The following is a 24,432-nucleotide window of genomic DNA, read 5'->3' as shown; positions in this document are numbered from 1 at the left end:
GTAAGGATGGCAGCTGAACTAATCCCAGGTCATCCGGAGTAGAGTCATCCAGGGCCCTACAGAGGGATATCTATTAAAAAATGCCTTTTCTCGTTTGGTTGAAATAAGAGTGCACCTCCTCCTGATGTTTGCATGTCCGTAACAGAGACCTCCCGACTGGACTGTGGCTCGGTATGCTTTATGAGGAGCCCGACAACAGAGTCCTGGGAAAGCTGAATGTGACTATTGCAAAAGCTTCAGTAGAGCTCTTTCTTCATAGCACTACATTTATTTGTAGATGCAAACCTAATTTTTAAGGTACTTGAAGTCCCATAAAGAGTAGGAGAGTTCACCTTCTAATGAACCTGTCAATGCTTGTGGACTCCCTTCCAGCAGGCATTGCAGCAGTTACCTTAGCACATTCAGGCTGAGACACAAAGCCCATCTATTTGCATTTAGTTTTCCACAATAGCAATCCAAGAACAGCTCAATTTCACTGCAGGAAGGAAGGAAAGAAAGGAAAGGAAATACAAATCATGGTAAGGAATTTTCCCTGATACGTATATGAGGGAATGACTGGAAATAGCTTCTCATCTACATGGTACTAAAACCACGGGTGACTTGCAGAAAGCTCATGAAGTTCCCCTTCGTGAACGTGGGACTAAATTGCACCACACATATAACTGTAGGTGAATGAACAGAAATGCAAAACAAAGTCTTTATCCCTAGGCAGAGCTGTGGCGTTGCTGGTGTGTGCAGAACCCAGCTGAGAGCTTTGACCCATCCGGAATGCGTGATGCCTGGCTGTTGTGGCATGTGCTGCTGTGGTGCACGAGTGTTAGAGTTATGAAGAAAAACAAATGCCTCCTTAGCTTACTTGAGAGATCATTCCTATAGGAACTTAATAACTATGTAAGTTCTTTCCTTTCACATGTCCAGTGATGAGCACCTTCATACTAGGTGCCACTGAAAATAGAGCCTGTATGACTTCCTTTCTCAAGAAAATCAGATGGAGTGGTGTTTGCACATGTACAGCTCAGCTGAAATACACGGGAGCCTACCAAGCTTGTAGCATCGCTTTATCACTGTATTCACCTTCCTGTTGCTTCTCCCTTTCCCTAAATGTAAGGCTGTAAGGTGGCACAAAAGCTCCTGCCTGTCCAGCTGGCATTCTGAGACCTCTGGAGAAGCAAGTAGTTGTCCTCTGCTCCTGCTGGGCAAGGCAGCAGTGCCTCAGCCCACTCCCTACTTCTGCCTCTGGGCAGCGGCATAGGGGTCAACATCTGCCCCACAACATCGGCGGGGGAAAGAAAAGTAAGGAGAAAAATGCAGTGTTGCGCGAAGTTCTTCAGGCTACCCATAGGAGCCAAAGATTTAGCTGTCTGTACTGGCAAGGTTAGCAAAGAGAATTTTAATCCCAGTCTTTGTCCCATTAGCAGGTAATTACAAGGATGGGAGACTTGCTAGCTGAAAGCATTGTAGCTTTCATTTAAACACACGCATTTAGGAGATCATCAACAGCACCGAGGCAGAGCAAATTTAAATCAATTGGTCACACGGGACTGAAGGAGAGAGCTTACATCTTCTTGTGAAAGTGTCCATGTGAACCGCTCATTTCCTGAGATATGAGACATTGTTTTCAGGCTTTTGTGGAAAAATCATTCTTTCCATAAGTTTAATTTTGAAATTGTTTAAAATTTAAATATATTCGAACAACCTTTAGTATATAGTTTCAATAAAATGTCTATGTTCCTAAAAGTATACTTTCAAGTTAATACTTTTGGGAATAATTAATGACATGCTGACCAGGTTCATGGCTTTTGTTACTTCTTTAAACACATTCATATTTTATTTTCACTGGCTTTCATTAGTCATAGAATTCTTTTTTTACAAAAGTATATGTCCGCAGATAACATGAATCATGTTGTAAAGAAGGTATTTACAATGTGAAGTGCTGAACTTTTAAAATAAAGTGAATTTGACATTTTGAACTTAACACTGTCCTTTCCGGGAGTGACACAGACTCTTTAAACAGATACACTTGAGTTGCACTTAGCCATTTCTATCTATGGGTAAAATTCTTTCTCTGACACCCTCCTCTTCCCTTCTCTTTTCCTGCAAAATATACAGAAATAAAAAAACCCAAATTATTTTGTCAAAGTTGTGGCAAGAATTGATTATTCGAGAGACACTCTAAAACACTTCCCTGAATAAGATCATACATTACAGAAATAGAATAGTTTTATGTTTTATCTTGTCTGAACAACTGGAATGTAATGAGCGTATTCGGAACGATAGGGAGTATCTCTGAACTGGAACCCGAACAACAAATCTACACCCTAAAGCAAGCGAGAAAGCTCTGGGGTTTGGAGGACTACACTTACTGTGATTGTCCTGACCTCTGCTGACCCCCTGCTAGAGGTATGATTTTACATTTTGGTCTTTTCAATAGAAAGATTTCAATGTATTGACTAATATATACAGAGACACCATCAGTTCTTGAAATACTTGCTTCATGACAGTTATGAAGTAAAGAAAACTAGCAAAATAGAGTTTTCTTTTGCTATGGGAATGGAACTCGCATGTTACAGTTGCTATATAGATACTTCTTTAGGTCATGTTTTATTTTAAATTGGATTCTTCCAGTTACAAGGTGCAGCTGAGATGAAAATGTAAACCTTGATTTTAGTGTAGCTACTTCAATAAACACAAGTTGCAGAATAAGATCTGTATTTATTTTGGAACAAACACTGTTTACTTTAGGAGTATCATATTTAATCCAAATGCACTTGTTCGTGTGAGCAAGCAAAACAGGATTTTAATCACTTTTTCTATGAGAAAAGAATGGCATCCATTGTGTGTTCTAAAAGGGTTACGTGTTCAGTGCAGGAGAACGCTCCCAGGCCAGTGGCTATGAAAATGAGTTTGTTAAATAATTTCAGTTCTTAGTCTTCAGTGTTTATAAAAGCTAATAGTTTATATAGCTAATAACCTTAAATTGATTTTTTGTTTTGATGTGCTATTTTAACGGTAAAAGGTGGGGTTTGGGTTTTTGTTGTAGTTTTGCTTTTTTTTTTTTTTTTTTTTAAAATATAAGCTTCTCTTTATAGTCTTTAAGTTTAAAATGGGAGTGTTTTGAAAACCTTCGCAGCCCGACTTAATTCCTTGACTGTTCATCCACAAATTGTCAGACAGAATGAAGTGGATTTCAAGAACTCTCTTTGTTGTTCATATCCTGTGCCTGACCCACAGGTAATCTGCACCTTTTTTCTTCAGCGCTGAATAATTGTGGTGGGAAAGAAGAGAAAATGTTAGGGTCACAAAGTGCAGGCTAGACAGAGATGACAGGTCCTGCCAATTGAGTGCCAGTGCTGAGAACCTGCGAACTGTAGTCTCTGCTTTTTCACATGGATTTGCGCTGTATGTTAACAGGCACTCTGCAATGATGGGTTAGGAAGTTCAGCACTTCGGCCTTTATTGCCTCGGCTTGAAAGGAAATGCAGAGGGTTTTGTATATTTAGCAAGTACAGAAGTACAGTAGAGGAGCATTTGGCACAGGCCATATATATATATATATATATATATACACACACAGAGGATATAGGTGTGCTGTTGTTCTATGTAATGTCTATTTTCTAACCTGCATGCATACTAGAGGTTTTGCTATCCTTCTAGTCAAGTAAAAACCAGAGATTTACTCATCAGATTTAATGACTATTGTTAAATAATGTTGGGATCCTTGCATGTTATTTTTCTAAAATTAGAACAGAGACTAGTTGAAGCAATCTGCTCTTTATTTTGCAGGAAGATAATCACAGCTATAAGTAAAAAGATGTAGAAACAAAGAGATTTGTAATAAAAAATGGTCATTCACAAACTATATGCAATTTGGAATATGCAATTGTCGCTTGGAAAAACATTCACTGACAATGTGTAAGCCTGTTTCCCAAAGAAGCACATTGTGGTGAATTATGGAAGTGATGAGTCTTTGTGGAACAGATAATAATCTGAAAGGGTAAATATCTTAAACAGTATATACCTTATTTCTGGAAAAGACATAAACAGAGATAGTGCTGTCATAAAAGCTGCATAAAAAACACAGCAGTGTACACTAGAGGATATTTTTTTAAATTAAGTTTTTTTCAACTACACCACATTTATAAAGGATTGCAGCTTTAACTTGTTTTGCCAGATCTGTTCTCACATGTACATGACCAAATTTCTCTACTGTTCAGTAGGGAAAATGAAGCAGTGGATATAATTGCGTAATGACAGATATGAGAGGAACAGAGAATCCCAGCAATCATTTCCTGTGAGTTGGCCAGCTTCCAGGCTGTCTCAATGGGCATGCTGATGTAAAGGCAAAATGAAAATAGCTTGTTCTGAAGGGTGGTTGTTGGGTTGGGGTTTTTTTCCCTCTCTCATTTGACTTTGCAGACTAAGGTATTGAAACAATTAGTTGACAGGGTGGTGTTAGTTTTCTCACGGTAAATTAAGAAGATTAACCAAATGTGGAAATGTAGTTTAGCTATAATCAGCAGATTTGGGACTGTAATACTTTGGCATCCTCTGAGGTTATGTTCATAATATTATTCATGTTATTTCTTTTCATAATATGCAAACTTCTCCAGAGTTGTCTTGCACTCAGTGTTTATTCAGACAGCAGAATTATTAGATTTATTTTTGTTAGTTTTGTAACACAGAAATATAGAGGATCAGCATGCTAGCCATTACATCACTCCACTAGTATTGGCACAGGTAAGAGGAACTGTTATAACAGCCTTAATCACTTTTTTTATTATTATTATTATTGTTAATAATAATTTTCCTACAGTAAATTGAGTAGTGAGGCATATTTTACATAATTATGGCAGAAGTGCACAACTTGACGGGTGGCAGTGAAGGAGCAAAGTAATATAAATATTTGCAGAACATTTCTGCCATAACTTAATGCTTTGCATATGAATCTTTATAAAGATCCTAAGTTAGTTTAAAGGAATGATTCCAGAAGACTGCATAGGTCCAGGCATTTTAAGAGCTGTGAATGATGACTGTGAAGCATCTCTGGGAGTTTTTGGCTCATCATAGAAAAACAGAAAAGAGGAGGAAAAGTTAGCAGGAAGGAGTTAGCAAATGCTTTGGGAATGGAGGAGGGAGAAGACAAGCCTTCCATGTGCAAGTCTTAGGCTAGACTCATCTAGTCATTCATTTCTGATTGTTGTTTTTCTTTGGTTTACTGCATTTCGCTGGAGACATATTTTCACTTAGCAAATGATTGCAGCAGCTTTACAGAGCTCCTGCAAGCATGTGTCTGCTGCTGCTTCAAGCCCCAAAGCTGAGCTGATGGAAGGAAACGTAGAAACAAGTCAGTTACTCCGTGCAACATCTGTTGGTTTAACTGAGCTGCTGCGGGAGATTTGTTTCAAGCTAAGCTACCAACCGTGGCACTAAAAGGTCTGAGGGACACAAACACATGGATCCATGCAAGCCAGCTGTGTGAGAGAACAGCAAAGGACAGCATGGACTTCTTAAACTACTATAGGTAGATTTGCTAAATTGCGCATGCTGACACTCTCTTTTTTCCCTTAGGCTGATTGGTAAGTCCACAGACATCCCCCAATCCCACCGCTAACGACATACTTTGAGCACGTTACCAATGTTTTATATCACCTGTCTAGTGTCCTCCCTCATCCAAACTTGCACTTTAAAGGTATATAGGAAGTGTTTCCTTTCTCCCTTGGCAGTAGCTTTTGCTGGGGTCTCCCTCCTAAAGGCTTTTAAATCCTCCTGCATTTCACAGCTTGCTGTCTTTCGTGCTGCCATTCCTGAACTAAAAAGCCCTGCTCTCTCCCTTTGCAGAAGATGAATTTTCTCTCTGCCTCAAATTCTTTCTTAAAATGTAATTCTCCGTGAAGCCTCTTGAACAAACCTCCCCAGCTTCCAGATGGCACTTACTTGACGTAGCTCCGAGGGTGCTGCCTTGGGGCAGCTGCCAGGCTGCTGCCAGGAGCACCAGTCCCGCTCCCACCGCCCAGCCCTGACTCTCCTGCCATTTCCTACAGCGGCCGTCAGGCTAGTGTGCTGGTCACACAGAAAACCAACCAAGAAAAAGCAACTGCTCCACGTGTCTGACCACCTTGCCTTATGATTGCTGGCCACAGCTGCAGGGGATCTGCAGCAGAGATCTGAATCAGGGCAGCATCGCTTCCCCGGACTAAGTTACCCTTTGCTAATACCTGCCCTATCCTGTGCCTGCCCTTCATACACAGAAAATGCACGAGGCATCATGAATAAGGTCTTTTAAAGTGTCTGCATTTTTTAGTAGCCCAGATCTCATTTTCAAATGTGAATTAAGCACTTTGGCAAAGGTTGCATTAAAATCAGTGCAATTTAGAAGACCTATGTGAGAATAGGGTTTAGATGCCTAAGATGCTTTGCCCTCCTGAAAGTATTATCCCTGAACTATACCAAGTGCATTTTGCTTTCCAGGGATTGATCCCAATGTGCAGAGCTGCATCTCAGCCTGTCTGACTGAAATCCAAACCTTCAGTGCAAACATGTCATCACTTGTAGTCCCTCATGAAGATTTCAAACTGGATACACTGAAGTTGCAAGGTCAACACCTTTAGGAGCAAAACACAGCTTGCTGCATAATCTTTATACATAAGCCACAGGATATTTTGCTCCTTACTTGCCAATTCAGCCTATTTTAAAAGAGAATCCAACAATTTTAATGTTCTGCTTTGGAGCTGACGGCTAAACTGATTCTACCATAATAAAATACATCTGCATAAATAACATGTATTTATAGTGTTTCTACAGGGACTTTCAGTATTCATTTCAGATACCACTTTGCCAGAGAACTAAGGGGGAGAATACGAGTACTGTATATCCTGTGAAAATTTTGCAAAAGTGTCAGATACATCTATAAAAGTTTGAAGTGGTAAGCCTACCAACAAACCAGTATTTTTTTTTTTCTGTGTGGCTGTTTAGCTCTAAGTTGGCTCCCATCACAGAAGCTTTTTGGGGAAGTACTTGAAGATTTTATGAGTCTTTGTATTTTTATTAAAATACATCTTTGCAAAAATGTACTGGTTGGAAGTGCATACTTTATTTGTTGGTCAGTGTCAAACTTCATTTTAGCATAACCCTGATTATGGTGCATATTGAGTAAACTGCTATTTTAAAATGTTAAATGTGTGGGTGGTTGCTTATAACTAATCAGGAGACTGAACAGTGTCTCAGGTAGTCTTTGCTAATGAACAAAATGCTCCACACAAAGCAAGCAAGTGAAAACACATACAAGGTGTTCTGAAGGAACGTTGGACCAGATCAATTAATGGTGGGCAGGTAATTGGCTTCTTTGAAGAGGTATTCCTAAATAACTTTACGGCTAAAAGAGCAATTGCTAAATGAGTGTTTTTCCTTCCCATGTTCAGGGGTTGAAAAATGCACCCATCACTCATTAGCCCAAAGTCTGAGTCAGCTAGACAGCGTGAAAAAATACCAGGCACTCAAAGCTCACATTTAGCCTCAAAGCCATGTCCTGCCACTCAGGAGGAACAAAACAGTCGTGCACTGTTTGTGACCTTCCTTTAGTTGTAATGTAGTGTCAATCACATTGGTCTTTAATCCTTTCCAAATTATAACATGTATCTCTTGCACTTTAATTTTGCTTCATTCCCTTCCTGACTTGCCTTTTTTCTTCTTTTATTCCTGACAAAAGAGGACACTATCCCTCTCCATTATATTCAGTATTTCACCTGAAATTTCTGATGTTCATGACCTTTTCTTCACTTTGCTTGCTTTCTTGACACAGTTTCTCTACCTTTACCCCACCAATTTTATATTTCTTTTCTGGGTTTTTCTCCTCGAAATCCCCTTTTCTTTCAGTACCATGATTTCTATTTCTAAGGTATCATTTCATTCCTCACTTTCTACCTATGAAGGAGGTGGTTAGACCAAAGGGGAGAATGTCTGTGATGTCCTAGGGCTTATGATGGTCTGAAGACCTTGCACTGTAAATTAAAGTTCCAAGTCCCCACGTCCTCTCTAACTGTGGGATCTAAGATGTAGTGGTCTCATCCCTCCTGCCTCTATCTTTTGCCTGGGAGAGTTGAATTTGGATGTTTGATGAAGTCACTCCTTTTTTCAACTGCTCCTGTGAGAAGATGAGCTTCTACTTCTTCCTTTAGTTTTGTGGTTATTAAAAAAACAGTTTCTTTTTCCCAGATTTCTATTTTGAATCCTCTTCTTCAGCAACTTGTTCCAGTTGTCATTCATAGTTTCCAAGCTGGGAGGGGAGGCTGTTGACTTGATGATAATTTTCACTGCTACATTGACAACTCAAGCTTAAGTTTTGTATCCATGGAGACTTCGAGAAGTCACTGAGCAGTGGAAGAGAAGCTAAAATGAGAAACATACAGACTCGGGAGGGTGTCCCTTCATCAGCTTTCACTCAGTTCACATTTGAATCGTTAACTTCGTAGGCATTTGGATGGACAGTTCCTTTCAGTTTTAAACAAAAAAATTTAATTTCTCTGAATTTGATAACTTGCTGAAGAAGCTTCTGCTTTTTTTTTTTTTTTTTTTTTTTTTTTAGCCAAGTTGATTTTCAAAGCCTAGCAGCATACGTTCACACTTGTGGTTTCAGTTGTGTCTGTACATCTAATACATTTTGTCTGCCTGAGGAGGGAATTCACTGTATGGTGGTTAAATATGAGCAAATGTATTGTCTTTCCTGTGCTTGCTGTTGCTCTTACCTCTCTCTCTAGCACAAGCTATCTTTGCATAAAATACAAAAGGGTATGTATTACAGTAAGAATAAATACATGTTGTACAAGTGCAAAAGACCACACCTTATTCTTCAAAGCTTTTGAAAAGTTTCTGAGGTATTTTTCATAGACCTATGTTTTTAAAAATCTAGAATCCACAGCCATCATGTGAGGCCAGATAGACTTCTTCAGCTTTTTTCTTATCTGAGGTTGTTGACCTCAGGAGAGGAGGAGAGGGTTACAGGGTCAAAGTCTTTTCCTCCTTGGAGTTTGCTGCTTGCTGGGAGAGGGTTGGCTGGAAAATAGATGTTTCAGAAAAAGGGTTGAGGGTCATGATTTTAATTCTGTTAGGGAACAGCTGGTTTGAGTTTCTTTCCACTTCTATCTTCCCTCCCTTCCTCACAAATCCATGGAGAGAGAAAAATTTGTTCAGAGGAAAGCAGTAACACAAAAATAAAGGATTGCAATATTTTCACATTTAAAATAGATCATGTTTGTTACAGGACTTCACATTAAGAAAGAGAAGAGGAAATTATTAAAATAATTGAAATCTGTTATTGTTTCAAGCATTGACTTGAGATTGATCTAGAGTGCCAGAGGTTTATTTGTTTTCCTGCCAAAAGTTATATTGTTAATAGTAATGTTCTAATGTTTTTTTGGTGGATAAACAATATGCATTGCAATTTTTAATTTAGTGATGGACAAAGCTAATTATGAATGTGCTGTGTTAGTTTGCATACAAGTCGCTGAAAAAGATGGTTTGATTTGGCTATTTCTGTTCAGATTTTCTTCATCTTTGCATGCTGCTTTCATGCACTAAGACCAAAGAGAGAGAAGGAAGCTCACAACTCTCAAATGAATGGCAAACTAGGAACAGATTTTTCGTCTGCACTCTTCTGAAACACTGGCCTCAGGCTGTGTTGGTGTGTGGCTCAACAGCAATCAGAGGTCATAATTTCATTGGCGGTTAGCATCAGGTTTAATTTTTCTAATATGTTACATTTACCAAAATGTCTGGTTTCAGTTACACTTATGCACTGACTGAATCAGCTTTGAGCAGCATGATGTTTTAAGGTACCTGAAAGGCTACAAGAACGTTTATGGAACACATATGCTAATTGTTTTTAACCACTTTCCTTTCTAAACACAAAAATGTGTTTTTGGAAAGTCCTTTAACAGTAGTAGCTAATGATAGTGTGCATTTATTCTAAGAAATGAGCACAAGGAGTAGGTAAAATAGTTGTTTTAACAAGACTGCCATCTACTGATTTCCACAATTAAAAATATCCCTGATGAGTAGATTGTTCATAGTTTTTTATAGCTTTATTTTCGAGATTTGCAAGATCAAGAAAATTATGAAGTCTTTCTGTCGCCTTAGGAATGCGACCAGGTTCACATTGATGACGTGTCTTCAGACGACAACGGTCAAGATTTAAGGTACAAGAGAACTGAACAAGATAAGACGTTGCTTTGCAAGTTCCTTCCTGGGAAAGCGATGAACTGCTGTAACGCTTACAGTAGCCCGCTCTCTTTTTAGCTGTCTTAGACTTTGCAACCCAGCAAAGTGAGTAGCTGGTGGTAAATGTAGCCTGTTGCCTTTTGTTAATCTGGGGTTTTCTTATCTCTGACTAGCACCTATAACTTCGGAACAGATGGCTTTCCCGCAGCTGCCACCAGTGCGAATTTGTGCCTCGCGACAGGGGTGCGCGGAGGAGTGGACTGGATGCGAAAATTGGCTTTCCGCTACAGACGAGTAAAAGAAATATATAACACCTACAAAAATAACGTCGGAGGCAAGTGACTCTGCAGTATCTAACAAATATAGATTAGAAGTAGTAAAAGGGAAGAACTTTCGGTTTCTGTTCCTTTTCTAACATGGTAGCATTTAGCGAGCTGTTTAGTTTGCAGTGTGTGGAAAATTGCCTCTGAGCTAATGAAAGCAAAAGAAAATGACAGAACGTTACTTAATTTCAGTGCAGACATGCCCTTATCTACTCCACAGGTCTTCTTGGTCCAGCAAAAAGAGAGGCTTGGTTACAACTAAGAGCAGAAATTGAAGCTTTGACGGATTCTTGGTTAACACTTGCACTGAAAGCACTCACCCTTATTCATTCGAGGTGAGTACAAAGAGTATGGGGTAGTTAGGAGACTCTAGGATGTCTGCTGATGATCTAGATGAGGCTACCTGGTCTGGTGGGCAAAATGCTGAACCTGGAGGACCTTCTTCTCATTCCTTGTTCTGGTCTGACCGTGCCAATCTACCTTGCTCTCCTGTAAGGTGAAAAAAACCCCACTTTCTTTTTAAGTGGCTATAATAATAGTCAGGGGTTCTGATGGAAGGATAAAGTTTTCCTTCTTTTGTTTTGTTTTGTTCTGTTTTGCTTTGTTAAAAAAGGATGTTTGCGTTTTCTCTTCCATAGGACAAACTGTGTGAACATTCTCGTAACAACTACTCAGCTAATTCCAGCTCTGGCAAAAGTCTTGTTGTATGGACTAGGGGTTGTATTTCCCATAGAGAATATTTACAGTGCAACTAAAATAGGTGAGCTATTTTTATAATGTTGTGATACATTTGAAGCTGCAATTCTAAATGAATAGATATTGTAGTCTATATTTATTTCTGACATGCATTCACTGTAGCAAATGTAGAGATTAGTAATGCCTGATCTCATGAAACACTTTTCATGCTAAAGCATCCTAAAAGTGCTTTTCAAATGTCTGTCATGATCCAGCACAGAAAGCTTCATATAGCTCTCTTAACACTGATGAAGCTTCTGTTAGGAGGAAATATAATTGCTTTTTTTGTCACAATTTCTCAAAACTGTGGGGCTATGTAGCAGTTGAGAAGGCTTTTTAATAGGCTATAAGTATAGAATGCTGAAGTCTCCCCAGATTAGCAGAAGAAATTCTGTAAAGGTAAGCCCTGGCTCCATTTGTTTTCATGGGCTCTGGAGCAAATTTTAGTAAACAATTTACCAGAAGCAAGAATGTTTTGCTGCAGAATGTAATTATTTAAGTTCATTCATACTGACTGTAATAAGCTTCAGCCAGGCAAATGTTTATTTCTGTTTTCTGGTTCAATATAAAAGATGTTATTCTGAGTATGTAGAAGTACATAGGACCAGATGGCAATGGTGCTTGTAGTTTTTAACGTGATTATGACATATCTTGTTCTGTCTCAGATTCCCTCAAAATTGTGGGCTACATGAAAACATTTTTCATGTGTTCTTAAGTATCTATAATATAGGAAGCTCAAATGGCCAAGAAAAAATGGTGGGTTATTTTTGTTTGGTTTTTTTTTTTTAAAAAAACAACTTGGTTGAGAGTTTTATGTAGAAATTTGAAAGCATTACCATAAAAGATTTAAAACTGTTGCCTGGATAGAAATGTTACGGTGCCATCTGTCAAAACTTCAAAGTAAATTAAAACTTTGAATTATAATACTTTAAATACACAATTTAATTAAAACATATTTTAATAAATACTCACTTGTGACTTCACATGCACAGGACAGAAGGGTGTTTTTGGAAAACTGCATTCAGTCACTGATTGTCACAGGAAAGCATAAAATTTTTGTAACGTGACACATTTCATAATTTTCAAGCACTTTTTCAGCCTAGTTAGTGTTGGAGGTTTCTTACGGCTGGTGCTACTGTTAAAGGGTATCATTGAGTAGTATAGCTTCTCTAAGGCTAGAAACCTTTTCTTAATTTCCAGCTTATATGTTTTTATGCTGGTATTGTTCTGTAGCTGAAATAACTATTATGAAAAACATGATTTTTCCCATCAGCTGCTGTAGACACACAGGTAAGCATGTACCATGACCAGACTGAAGTGATCTTTCAGAACGGCCGTGTTTGTGAAAACTCAACTATAAGCATTTACTTACTTTCTGGCTTCCAAGTACCAGTAACTGAAGCTTCCCAGTATCAGTACCTGCATGTAGGACTGGAGCGCTGGGATCATTTCTCTAGGTCTGTGCAGTGAAGTAATGAGCCACATTAATGGATCCCAGTGCAGGATCAAGAACCTTGCCCATGTATTGCATTACAGGCTTTTAAAATCTAAATCTTTTGGGTGACCTTCTAAGTCAGGATACTACTGTTTCAGGAGCTGTGATTAATCTTGTCACAGGTTGTGGAGAAAAGCTAGAATTTCAACTGAGATTCAATCAATTTGCTCAGTTCAGGATACTGGCCATAAAGAGCCAATAGAGAATTCTCCTGCTAGGGAAATTCCCCCCGAAACCTGTCTCAGATTAGGGAAGGAGACAAAAAAGGTGATATTGCAGACCTCTAGTACGCTATATCTACCATGGCATGAGTACTAAAGGACCTCACGGAGCAGATTTTAAGGTTGCCTGTCAGCTGCTGTGGTGGGAGTAAAGCTGCAGTCAGCCTTGATATGCCATCCTGCGGGAGAGGCTCTTCTAATTATTTATTATAGTACTGGGGAGATCCGGGCTAAAAACTGATTTATTTGATGTCATCCCACCACCACCTATCCTGAATAGTCTGATCTTTTTCTTTCAGGAAAGGAAAGTTGTTTTGAGCGAATAATTCAAAGATTTGGAAGAAAAGTAGTATATGTTGTTATAGGGGATGGTGTCGAAGAAGAACAAGGTGCAAAAAAGGTAATGGCCCTTTTTCAGTGTGGGTTGATTTCAAGAATCTGAAAGCAAAATTGTCTTTTTCTTCAACATGGGACAGCATGCATTGACATTTGGATTTATGTGTCTGTGCTTTATGAAATATGTTTTGACCATATCTAGTAGAAAGCTGCATAAAACTGTAGATGATGATGGGCCCTGCTGTTCTCCAAAAGATACATTAAGCTAGCTATGTATATTTGATGTATTTCAAAAAGGAGCCAGAAAATGGACCATGGCTTTTGTGCCAAGAACTAATAGTTCTGTTTTCATTGGCGTCCCAAAATACCACGTAGGATGTTATGAATATAAGCAAAAAATAGAGATTCTTACTGATCAAAGGCAGCGTGCTATTTGACTATATGAAATACGTGTATGTCACACCTTGAAAAGGTATGTAGGAGTGGAGTAGTTGTACATAAATTTCAGTCTCCTTGTAAGTCCATAATTCGGATTCTGCATTCAGGTAACTACTTGTGGGTGTCCTGCATTCATAACCTCAGTTAACTGAGCAGAGGATAGTATTTGACCGTGTCTTTATTATTTTTTGCTTTCCGCTGGGAAGAAGGGAAGAATTTATATTTTTTTTTCCCAGTGTGGAGTAAGTTCCATAAAAAGCAACACTTCCCACTGAGAAATAACAGGCAGTATTCCTAGTCTTGGTATTCTACCCAAGTACAGCAGATACAGGCTCTTCACTTGGAGGAATGAGGCATAATATTGGCTATTTGAACAATAGGAGAAAGGGCAACCATAGGAAAAATGGGCATTTCTGTTCTTGCTTCCTTTTACAGGTAAATTGCTTTTACACAGCTGCTTTTTTACCATGAAACTCTCTGTGGTACTTCTATATCTGTTTCCACTGTAACTTTCTAAATTGGAGAAGTGAAACTAATTAGTCCACATGATGTTTTAACAACCATTGACTGGTTTTGCTTCATGAGATCCGGGGTTTGTCCCCCTGAAGCGTTGCGGGTAGGTTCCCAGCTTGTCCCGGCACTTCGCAGAGTCTCAGTTTCATATATCCCTTTGGCGGACTGACGGGAACAGTTTGCTCCTTTCTCCTTCAGAAATGCCTTTCATCTTTGCGGAGAAATGTTTTCCCGCTGTAAATGATTACATTTTAAAAGCTGCATTTAAGATCGGGGGAAAAAAAAATACTTCTCTTTGTTCCTTTTCTGTTGCTCGGTGAAATCGTGTTGTATATGATAATGGCAGGAGTAGTCTTTTCGGTAACATTATCTAATTCAATGCCTTTTTCAACAGGAAACACGATTCAGAAAAGCATAAGAAAAAGCCTTTCCAGTCGCTAAGAGGAGTAGCAGTATAGAAAGTTTCTTTGTGCCATTACTTCTGTGTATTCTTTCTCGGTGGAAGGAATTTTCAGATTCAAAGCATGTTAGATGTTCTGGATTAAATTATCTGCTGCAGCAATGCCAGAGAAGTCAATAAGTAGACCAGCAGCCCTGCCTTTCTGCAGAAACTATTAATTTGATTAAGGAAAATGCTTCTGTGATTCTTGTCCTGCTTCTTACTCCACCAAAAAAGAAGTCACCATTTCACACTGTGAAAGTAGGATTTCCCTCTTACGTTTTGGCCCTCGCGTCCTGCAAGAGCAATAACCACACAGTGCCTTGCGGTATGAGAAGCTGCTCCCAACTCAGATGACGCCTTTTTGGTTATCTGCTCCTCACGTTGGTTTTAGGGTTATTAGGAGGAGTGAGCATGGGAAGGCACCCTAGTATACTGTGCTTCAGTTTAAAGATGCATGCCCTGTCTAAGGAACAAACGGTATTAGAAAACAGTATTAGAAAACAGTAAAAGCCTGGACCTTCTCTGGAGAGTGTGCAAACAAAACAGGAGATTTACCCCCGCAAAAACAAAAGTGGCATTAACTGTCCCATGATGTACCCCATTGCCTTGCTTATCTCCTGAACCTTGCTAGCTGGTTCCATCCTGCCTTCCTTCCCATCAGCACGCTGAGTTTTGTGATATTCTCAGGGCAGGGACAGCTTTTGTGTTATCCCTTTGCAGAGCACATTGCTGAACGGGTTTGGCCTGTGGTGAAGCCCTTTAGTATATGTACGTTTCTTTACACTGATTAGAGTGTAAACAGTACACCCTTTTTTAAATAGCATTTGATTGATTACATATAAACTATAATGAGTATTTTTAAGTAAGCATATTCATTCAAACCTATTTAATTTTAAAGATATTTTTATTCTGTGTTCATGTAGTGAAAAGAGCTGCACTTGCACTTCCAGCTTAGGAGTTAAGAAAGTTTAAGTTTGTTGTTAGAAATAATTTACCAAAATTTTATAAATTGCTTCATCATAAAACAAGATCTTCACTTATGTCCTTCATTCATGGAAAATCCTCGGTCAATACAACAATAGGACACATTTAATATCTTTTTATTATTGTCATTATTGTAAAAATTCAATAATATAAACTTTTTAAAACCATTTAAAAGATCATTGCTCTTTAAAGAAACATTTTTAGGATAGACTCTTTTTTCATAAAATGCCTCTTTTGATTGATGAAAATAAATACAATACACTGAGGAAACTCACATTTCACATAGCACGGGACAAGCCATGGTATCAACACCTTTGTTTAGCTGTCACTTCCAGCACAATATTTTATAAGACAATTAAAAGTCTCGGGACGTTTGCGTTGCAGACTGAGGAATAATCGTACCCTTCTGGATCAGTTCAGCAACCAGCCAGCTTGGCTGTAACGCCAGGGTTCACGCCGAGGTTGCTACCTTCGGATCAGCTTCCCCGGGAAAAGAGGGAGAGGAGGGGACAGAGAAACCGTTTGGTGTGAGAGCTGAGGGGTCCCCGGGACGGCTGCCGGCATCGGTGTGGGTGCCGTCTGGGTCAGAGCCGCTGCATCTGAGTGCCTCTGGGGGTGACACAGCTCTTTGCAGAATAAGTTTCTGGGGTTTTCTGCCAGAGACTCCATTGTCTCGGCATTTTGTTTTGCCTTGCTTTGTTTTGTTTTGTGTTGGGGGGGCGTTGGAGCGGAAAGTTGTTGTTTTGTTTAGTTGTGTTCTGGTTTGGTTGGTTTGAGCTCATCCTTTGCCTTTGCCTTTGGAGACACAGTCAGGAAATACTCGTAAGGCAGAAAAAAAATCCTGAGTTTTTCTACTCGGGAGAATCCTCCAAAGGATTTCTAATTTGCGAGAGGAGACAAAGGAGGAGGCTCTCTGCACTGAGGAGCTGGATTTTACATCAGGTGATTGGGGAGAGCCTGGGCAAATCGGCTTCTCCCTTTGTCTCCAAAATGGTCACGCTGCCTCGGAGGGAAATTGGGAGGAAAAATCATAAATCTTTGTGGAGCAATAAATAGAATATAAATGGGTATACAATATGCCACTGCTTTTAAGCTCACAGTCACACTGTGCTGGTCAGGTTTGGGGTAGGAAGTAAAGACGACTGCTTAGCAAATCTGGCAGGAACACAACAAAAATACTGTGAAGGATGACAGAAACTGATGAGTTTTCTATTAAAATCCGTCACAACTCTCAGGAGTAAGGTTTTTCTGTAAATATGTATTCATTTAAGGGAGGGAGGATAGTCTGCGCTTTTCGGTGTTGCCATCAAAAAATGGCTTGTTTTGCACAGGTATTAAAAGGAACACTTCATTTTGTTGAATAAAACAGTTGAAGTTCTGCTCTTCTAGTAAATATATGCTGAAAAGTAATATTGCTTCTATTTCAGAAATAAAAGACCTTAATATTTTAGGTTATGTAATAATATTATAATTGTTAGATTTAGTAAATTAATAATTTGACTTTTTCATGCTTTTTACACCAAAATGAAATTCAAACTTTTGCCACCATTTTTCATTTCAAAATGTCATCAAAATGAAATCATTAAAAAGTTCATAAATGTATTTATTACCAGGTATGATCTACAAAACAATTCATGCTTTTTAAAAGACAAGTTTCATATTTACTTGGAAGGTATTGAAATAGTACACAAAATCATTGTTTTACTACAAGCCTAGATGCGTATTCCTCCAATATGCATTAAGAAAAGCTTTCTTATAGTTTCATTAGACACTAATGCATCCAGTTACACTGCCTATTTATTAGCAGTTAGCATTTGTCATCCATTCTGCTGCAGCAGCAAATGAGATATTAGTGTTTTTCAGTGTGCTCAGAATAGAAGGCATGTGTTCTACATGACATGTGTGCTAAGTGTTGGCAGGGATGGCTTTCTAAAGGCAGTATTTAGTAAATATATATACAAAGAAATCTTGCCCGGTCATTTGGTAAGAAAAAATGTACTTCTGTTTCATGGGTGTGTTGCCCCTTTTGACAGGGCTGAGTAGTTGTGGATAAATGGGGCATGTTAATACAGGAACAATGTATAAGGTTTTGTATGTTAATTTTGTTACTTTAAATGTTTTAGTTCTGTACAATCATTTGTTGTCTCAGATAAGGTGAAAATTACTGTATATGCCCTGGTAACACACATGAGTATGTATGGACACATACGTGTGTGAGACTGCATATACATACACAAACATATACATATAGGTATATATAGATCTGTATCGGGTTTGTTTCCCCTCCTCTTAGCTATGAAGGCTGTGCCGTAGGGTCAGACTGATAGGGATCTGAATCGGCTGCGTTCGGCCATGCAGAGAGGGACAGTGCAGATTCCAGCCCCGTGCAGCCGCCGCGTTCCTGGCGTGCTTTATTTCTTGGGAGTGTGCTGCTGGTCTTTTGACCTATATGCAGGAGAACTGAAAATAATTATAATCCTGAGGTTTATGCAACCTCTTTGTTTTCACGGGACTCTCCAGAATCATTCCACACCTCACTCCTGTAACTACATGGAGTAAATGGAGGTATACGCCTTTCACAGACAGACATAAATAAAGCAGAGGACACTTAAGTGAATTTGAAATAGAAAGGTATAGCCAAAATAATGACCACTTAAAGTTTTGGTTTAAAATCTGACCATAAACAGCTGAGGGTAATCCAAAACTTGATATTGCATATGGGCATCTAGCAAGAATCGCTGTGATTTGATTTAGCAGAAGCTAAACCTTCTGTTAAATCAATCAGGGTCTTTAACTGCCCTAGCTGCCTGGTGTGTGTACGCTCTGTGATGCTGAGGTTGTTACTAGGGAAGCAATATAATGCTGGAGCTGCATGAAGTGGGAGCTGGAAGCCAAGAATTTATTACTACAGTCCTCCCTATTCATTAGTTTGCTGTATGACCTTGGAGGGTGTCCATGTCATTGACTCTTGGCTTCTGCAGAGACGCTGCGCGAAGGCGGGTGCTCACCAAACCCCGTGCCACGCCACATCTTAGGTATGCTATTTACACCTCCCTGACCCGGAGGTTGAGGCAGAGCTGGTGCCAAGCTGACCGAGAGAAGCGGGGAGCTACGGCAGGCTGGCGGGGAGAGCAGGCAGGTCCCACCTGGCAGGGGGGCTTCCGAGGGGACAGGGAAGCTGCAGCCGTGCAAGAGAGGGAGGGCGGCACTGCTGAGCACCACCGGCCCGGTGCAGTCAGCTGGCAAACACTGCACGGACCTGCTGCAAGCACAAACCTGTGCCCGTTTGTCCTTGATGTAATACCCCTATCAGATGTTATGAATCCTGCCAGGAAGATCTCACAGCCTAAATAAGAGATAGGTGCACAGAACCTTTGGAGAGTCCAGAGGACAGCATGATGAGGAATTTTTATTTCGTTTTGCTCTTGCGGGTTCATTTTCTGAACATGGTGCGAGAAATGAATCTTTAGGGAAAAAATGAGTTGGAAAGCAGCAGTGTCTGACCTGACAGAGCGCAGAGGATAGACTATTTGTATAATGTAGCGGAGAAGACACTGGGACGTGGAGTTGTAACTGAGTGAGCTAACTGCATCTGGTTTCTGTTGCTGTGGAGCGTAGAGACAGTACAATGGAAGTCTAGATTGAAGATGTAGAAATAGTAGGTGCAGTAGTCAGTGTTTAACACTTCCTTCTGAAGTAAAGGATCAATCTGTAAAAGTGTTTTGGAAATATCATAAACATTTTTTCCAACAACATCTCAATTGTCTCTGAATTATTTTGTTTGTTTTGTTCTCTTCATAAGCTGCTATTGCTCATGCATTTATCTTCAAGCAGAGATTTAGCCAACTGTTTCTCAAGGCTTTGTAATAATGTAGAGTTAAGCAAGCAAAGCAGAACAGAAACTCTTCCAATGGTGCTTCCTTCTGGGTAATTTTATTTTCTTCCTGAAGAAATTTATTTGCTCTAAAAGCTAGGCATACTCTGAATGTGGGTATCTGTTGATGCATCCATATTACATTTTAATTCAGACCAGGAGTGTCATATCGAAGCAGACCTTCCAGTCATTCCCCCTCACTATGCGTTGATTAACATCCTGGACTGGTCGGGGGCGGGGGAAGAAAACAAAACAACAAAACCAACCAGAATTCTTTTGGATAGAACTAAAGAACAATGTATTGTCCAGGTGCTCACCAAATGCTCTCCAACTGCTAACGGGCTCTTTTTCCACGATGGCAGACTAGAGCTATTCTGAAGTGAAACCCCTGAAACACGGCCACCGGGTGCTCAGCGCCGCCTCCTACACCCTACAGTCCCTCCAATTTCGCAACTCTACTTGCTAACACTTGTCCTGCATGGGGTGCGTGTTTTCCAGATGCCTTACAGCGCTCCCTTGCTGATCATGTACAACTCTTTAGTCTTGCCTATTAGTATTAATTAATTCAGTATTAGCTTCTCTGACTCTCACCAGAGCAACAGTTGATTGTTCTTTAACAGTTAGCCATTTGATTTCAGAGACTCTTGCCGCTACTTCCGTGGTTATGTTTCTTTTAAAAAGCTCTTCTTTATTCTATAAATTCAACCCAATTCATCATCACATAATTATCTGGATTGAAGCAGCATTCGTCTAATAAAAACAATTATTATTTATACACTGACATACAGATGTTTACTTGAGCTTCTGAAGACAAATTTATGATAGGCTCTGTGCTAAGGTGTTTGCCTTCTGAGATAGGTATAAGGTAAAATTACAGGGCTTACAGTGAACATGCAGCTGGAAACAGAGAGTTTCATATTGTTTTCAAAATTGTTCTCTAACTTAAATTTGAGGAGAAGACCTGAATGAAAAAAGGACGTCAGTGTAGAAGTGATAATCAGAAGAGATAGAGTTTTGCCACTGATTTCAGCAGAAATAGGAATTTACTCAGGAAGTGCAGAAGGAGGATGAAGAAAGCCTCTCTGAGAAGTTGTAGACAAAATGCTTGGGGAACTCAGAAGCTATTGTGATAATACATTGCTTGTGGTTTGCCTCCTAAAGATGCCAGGACATAAGCTGACCCAATGAAAAGGTGAACATGATCACGTTAGCCTTCAGAATGTTGTTGAATTGAAACTATTTTCCCATGGGATTTATAGAATATTTCCCTGATGAAAGCTGATGGTAATCTTTTTTCTTAGTTATGCAAAAGTTCCTTCCTAACGCTCTAGTCCCTGGGTTAGAGTATAAAGATAGTTCTGAATCAGATTTTTACCCTTTATGGGTGAGGTAATGTGTGCTTTTTTCCTGGTGTTTGTGTTTTTGGTTTATTCGGGTTCTTTGCAAATGTATTTGTGCTCCAGACAGACTTTATTACAGCTAATAGGAAAAAAATACGTATTTATTTTAAAATTGTCCCATATGGAAAAGATGTTTTATGATCAGTGCTAATAATGAGCAATGTTATACAAACCACTGGGATAAAATTCCTTTCAAAGTGATGGGAGCAACACATGAGCTATTCTGAATCACCATGGCTATGTACTCACCTGCCAGGGATAGTTCCACAAGGAACAAACATGTTTTGATAGTAAATAATACTTTCACTTCCTTTATTTTTGGGGGCTTTTTTCAATCAAGCTCTGTTCCCTTCCTCAAACTACCCACATGCTTCATGTATAGATTATTTTTCTTAATTTTTTTCTAGAAATAATATTTTCTTCTGCAACGTGCTGAAATCTGTTTTTCTTATAAAGAGATGAGAAACCCCTCTCTTCCTTATGATCTCCTGACATGTTTGCTGTTGTTCCTGTTGGTAAATAGATTTGCTATTATTGAGAATTTATGCTGAGGGGGTGGGTCAGAGAAACCAGAGATAAACGTGAAGGGTTCGAGGTTTTAAGAGCAATTTTCCTCTCCTTGCAGTGCTCCCTTATCCTTGCGAAAGACAATGGGTGGGTCTAAATGCCAGAATGCTTGGGGTTATTTTTACATGTTGTCTGTGCTGTTCACAGCACGCTATGCCATTTTGGAGGATCTCGAGCCACTCTGACCTTATGGCCCTTCACCATGCCTTGGAACTGGAGTACTTGTAGCAGCTCAGCAGCACTTTGAAACCTCAGAGCCTCCTTCTGCCGTGGACGGGATGCCTGTGTCTTGTGTCAGCATTGGACTACAGAACTTTGTGATTTCAACATGTTGACGTACAGCTGCAATTGGTCTTAACCCTTGCCCTTTCAGTAAACGGAGGAGCATGTCTTTTTCTTCAGAACAGCTGTTGACTCTGGTACGGCGAGTCCAATGAAAATAAGCCATGCGAATGTTTGAACAACTCATCTTTACTGTATTTGCTACCAAAAAGAAATAGAGAAGGAAAAAAAAAAAAGGAAATAAAAGGTTCATACCTGTGAAGAAAAAAAAGGACCTGCAAATGCTTTGTAGTTTTTAGACTCTTCAATGTGACACACACCGTTTCTTCAACACAGCAAACTTGATTGCACAATGAAGACTGAGATTTTTCAAACTACCAGTGGAGTAATTTTCTTGTAAAGAAGGTTTACTTTTTGGTTTCTCATACCCAGGGTACTCTGTACATCTTTACTTATTTATGAACAGACTATATTTTGACATCATATAACTGAGGATATGTATAATAGGATTAAAGGCTATTATAAGCCTTTGCCTTATGGTACAGCAACTACTTTTGATTTTAGCACATTACAGAGTAGTTTAAAATATGTCTAATTTAAACTAATAGGTACATCACTGAGACAATCATGTACAGGAAGAATTTTTTGTGTAAATTTGTAATAATGAATGATTCTTTTACATATTGTTAAGGTAAATGCTATTGAAAGATAGTAATGCCTTGTTGGTGAAGAGTGAGGCCACGTGTGCACAAAACTGTTGTGCAGTGCCTTATCAATGCGTTGGATATAAATATGTAGATAATGGATTTTTTTAGATAAATTTGTCAAGACCAAAAGCATGGATGTCAAGTGTCAATAGGAATTGGGTTTTGTTCTTCTCAGCTGTTTCTCTACCTTTATCTTCTCTCACTTATTCTGATTATGAAAAGATTGAAAGATTGATTTCTCCTCCCTCTCCCCCCCCCCCCCCCCAAGGAAATGCAGATAAAATACAACTGAAGAGGAGTGCTTTGCTGTCTTCTGTTTCCTCTTTTAAAGTTAACATATTAACCCTTTTTTAGAGTATTGAGAAATTAATGAAGAGATTCATTCCATAAAGAAATAGAGAAAGAACACAAATATATTTTAAGACATGACTTAAATTGGAATCTTGGTACTGAATAGTTTTTGTCTCGTGCAAAAATGAAGGAAACTATCATCATTGTTATTTTTAGAAATTAGAAATGAGAATATTTTGGAGAAATTGAGCAAGAATACTCGTATACATTTAAGTTTTTTAATCCTCTTCCACCAGGAGTCAGATTTTCCTAAGATATAACATCCATTGCCGGCAATGGAAATACTGAAATAGTTATCGCCAAGGAGTTAAAATTTGCTTTTGTCTATACCCATTTACAGGACAAACCTAGACTGTGTCTTTCTGTGACTTGTGACTTTTCTAATCTTGAAGGCCATGAGCTACTTGGTCAGATAAACTGTTAGTCTGACTTTTCAGCTTGAATTGTACCAAATCCCTTTGCCCAATTTAAATCTCTCATTAGAAAGAAGCCTCGGCTTTGTTGGTTCATTCTCCAGCTTTTCTTCTTGTTTTCTTTTGCTAAAAACACCAGCCTTGAAACAGCTACCTGCAAAGCTACAAAGTACCAATGTAGCTACAAAACAACACCCTTCTCTATTGGAGGAATCATATTGCTGCTAGAATTCAATGTTTGTGGATTGCTTTATTACCAACAGAGAGGTTTTTTATCCTACCAAGACTTGCACATTGTGCTTTACTTTACCCAGTATGAGTGCTGGAATTCATGCAGTACTCGCATACGTACATAAAGCACATTGTGGGTAGTTTTTAGAATTGAGACTATAATTAGCCTTTTTTTTTCCTCAAGCAAAGTAGACAGTGATGGGGGGTTGGTTGTCTTTTTTTTTTTTTTTTTTTGGCTCTTTTCAATTTTTAGTCACTCGCGGACTGAAAAAAAAGTTTTTCTGGGCCTTATTGTACAAAAAGTGTGTTGTGTCCACAATTGTGTACAGAAATTTTCTTCATTAATTTTGTTTTAAATTAATAAAATTGATTTGTGAACGTATTAAACAATTGTCTTGTATGCAAGTCTATGATATTTCTGCCCTCTAGGTCGGGATCAAGGAGACGTGTCATCTCTTTGCTGTCCCAAGGCAGAAGTTGTTCACTTGCTTGTGCCCAGCTGAGACATTAAATAGGATAAAAAAAATATTTGCATTTAGTTTACAAAAGGCTCCATTAGATGGACAGCAGGTTTGTTGCTTATCAGCAGGAGCTAGAGAAGGTCAGTGCAGAATAGGGACTTGGTGGATGGTGTCCTGGAAATGTGTGCCTCAGTGACTCATAGAAGTAAATGCCTGAACATTAGGTGCTGCGGTGTCTCTGAATGTCATCCAAAGCAATCCATGTGCTAAATGGATGAGTCCATCATTCAGACATCTCACTCAGGGCTACAGCAAGTCTCCCATCCTCTAAGGATCTACAGGCCTGAACATCTATCAGATTTCAGGACTGGTATTTCTCTTTTACAAGCATGGAGCACAGCCACCCTTTAAATCAGGGGAAGAGTGGTAGTGACCACCATTTTATAG

The 24,432-nt window shown here is 39.2% G+C and overlaps 1 protein-coding gene across 7 annotated transcripts in view; it reads left to right on the top strand.

The window, feature by feature from the left end:
* Positions 1-23,730, top strand: part of EYA1 (EYA transcriptional coactivator and phosphatase 1) — a 93,332-nt gene extending 69,602 nt beyond the window's left edge. For 6 of the 7 annotated variants that reach the window (XM_049824317.1, XM_049824358.1, XM_049824349.1 and 3 more), the window contains 6 exons: positions 10,132-10,190; positions 10,386-10,546; positions 10,756-10,870; positions 11,174-11,295; positions 13,286-13,386; positions 21,688-23,730. In XM_049824317.1, coding sequence (XP_049680274.1) covers positions 10,132-10,190; positions 10,386-10,546; positions 10,756-10,870; positions 11,174-11,295; positions 13,286-13,386; positions 21,688-21,768 — 639 coding nt within the window. In that variant the 3' untranslated portion in view covers positions 21,769-23,730. Of the gene's footprint in view, positions 1-10,131; positions 10,191-10,385; positions 10,547-10,755; positions 10,871-11,173; positions 11,296-13,285; positions 13,387-14,195; positions 16,410-21,687 lie in introns of those variants that run through there. The other variant, XM_049824332.1, reaches the window with a different exon arrangement.
* The last annotated feature ends 702 nt before the right edge of the window (positions 23,731-24,432 follow it).

This window comes from Accipiter gentilis, chromosome 2 (genome assembly GCF_929443795.1).
Source record: "Accipiter gentilis chromosome 2, bAccGen1.1, whole genome shotgun sequence".
Taxonomy (NCBI): Eukaryota; Metazoa; Chordata; class Aves; order Accipitriformes; family Accipitridae; genus Astur; species Astur gentilis.
The sequence above is the reverse complement of the archived record's forward strand: the minus strand, read 5'-3'. Positions and strand labels throughout refer to the sequence as shown.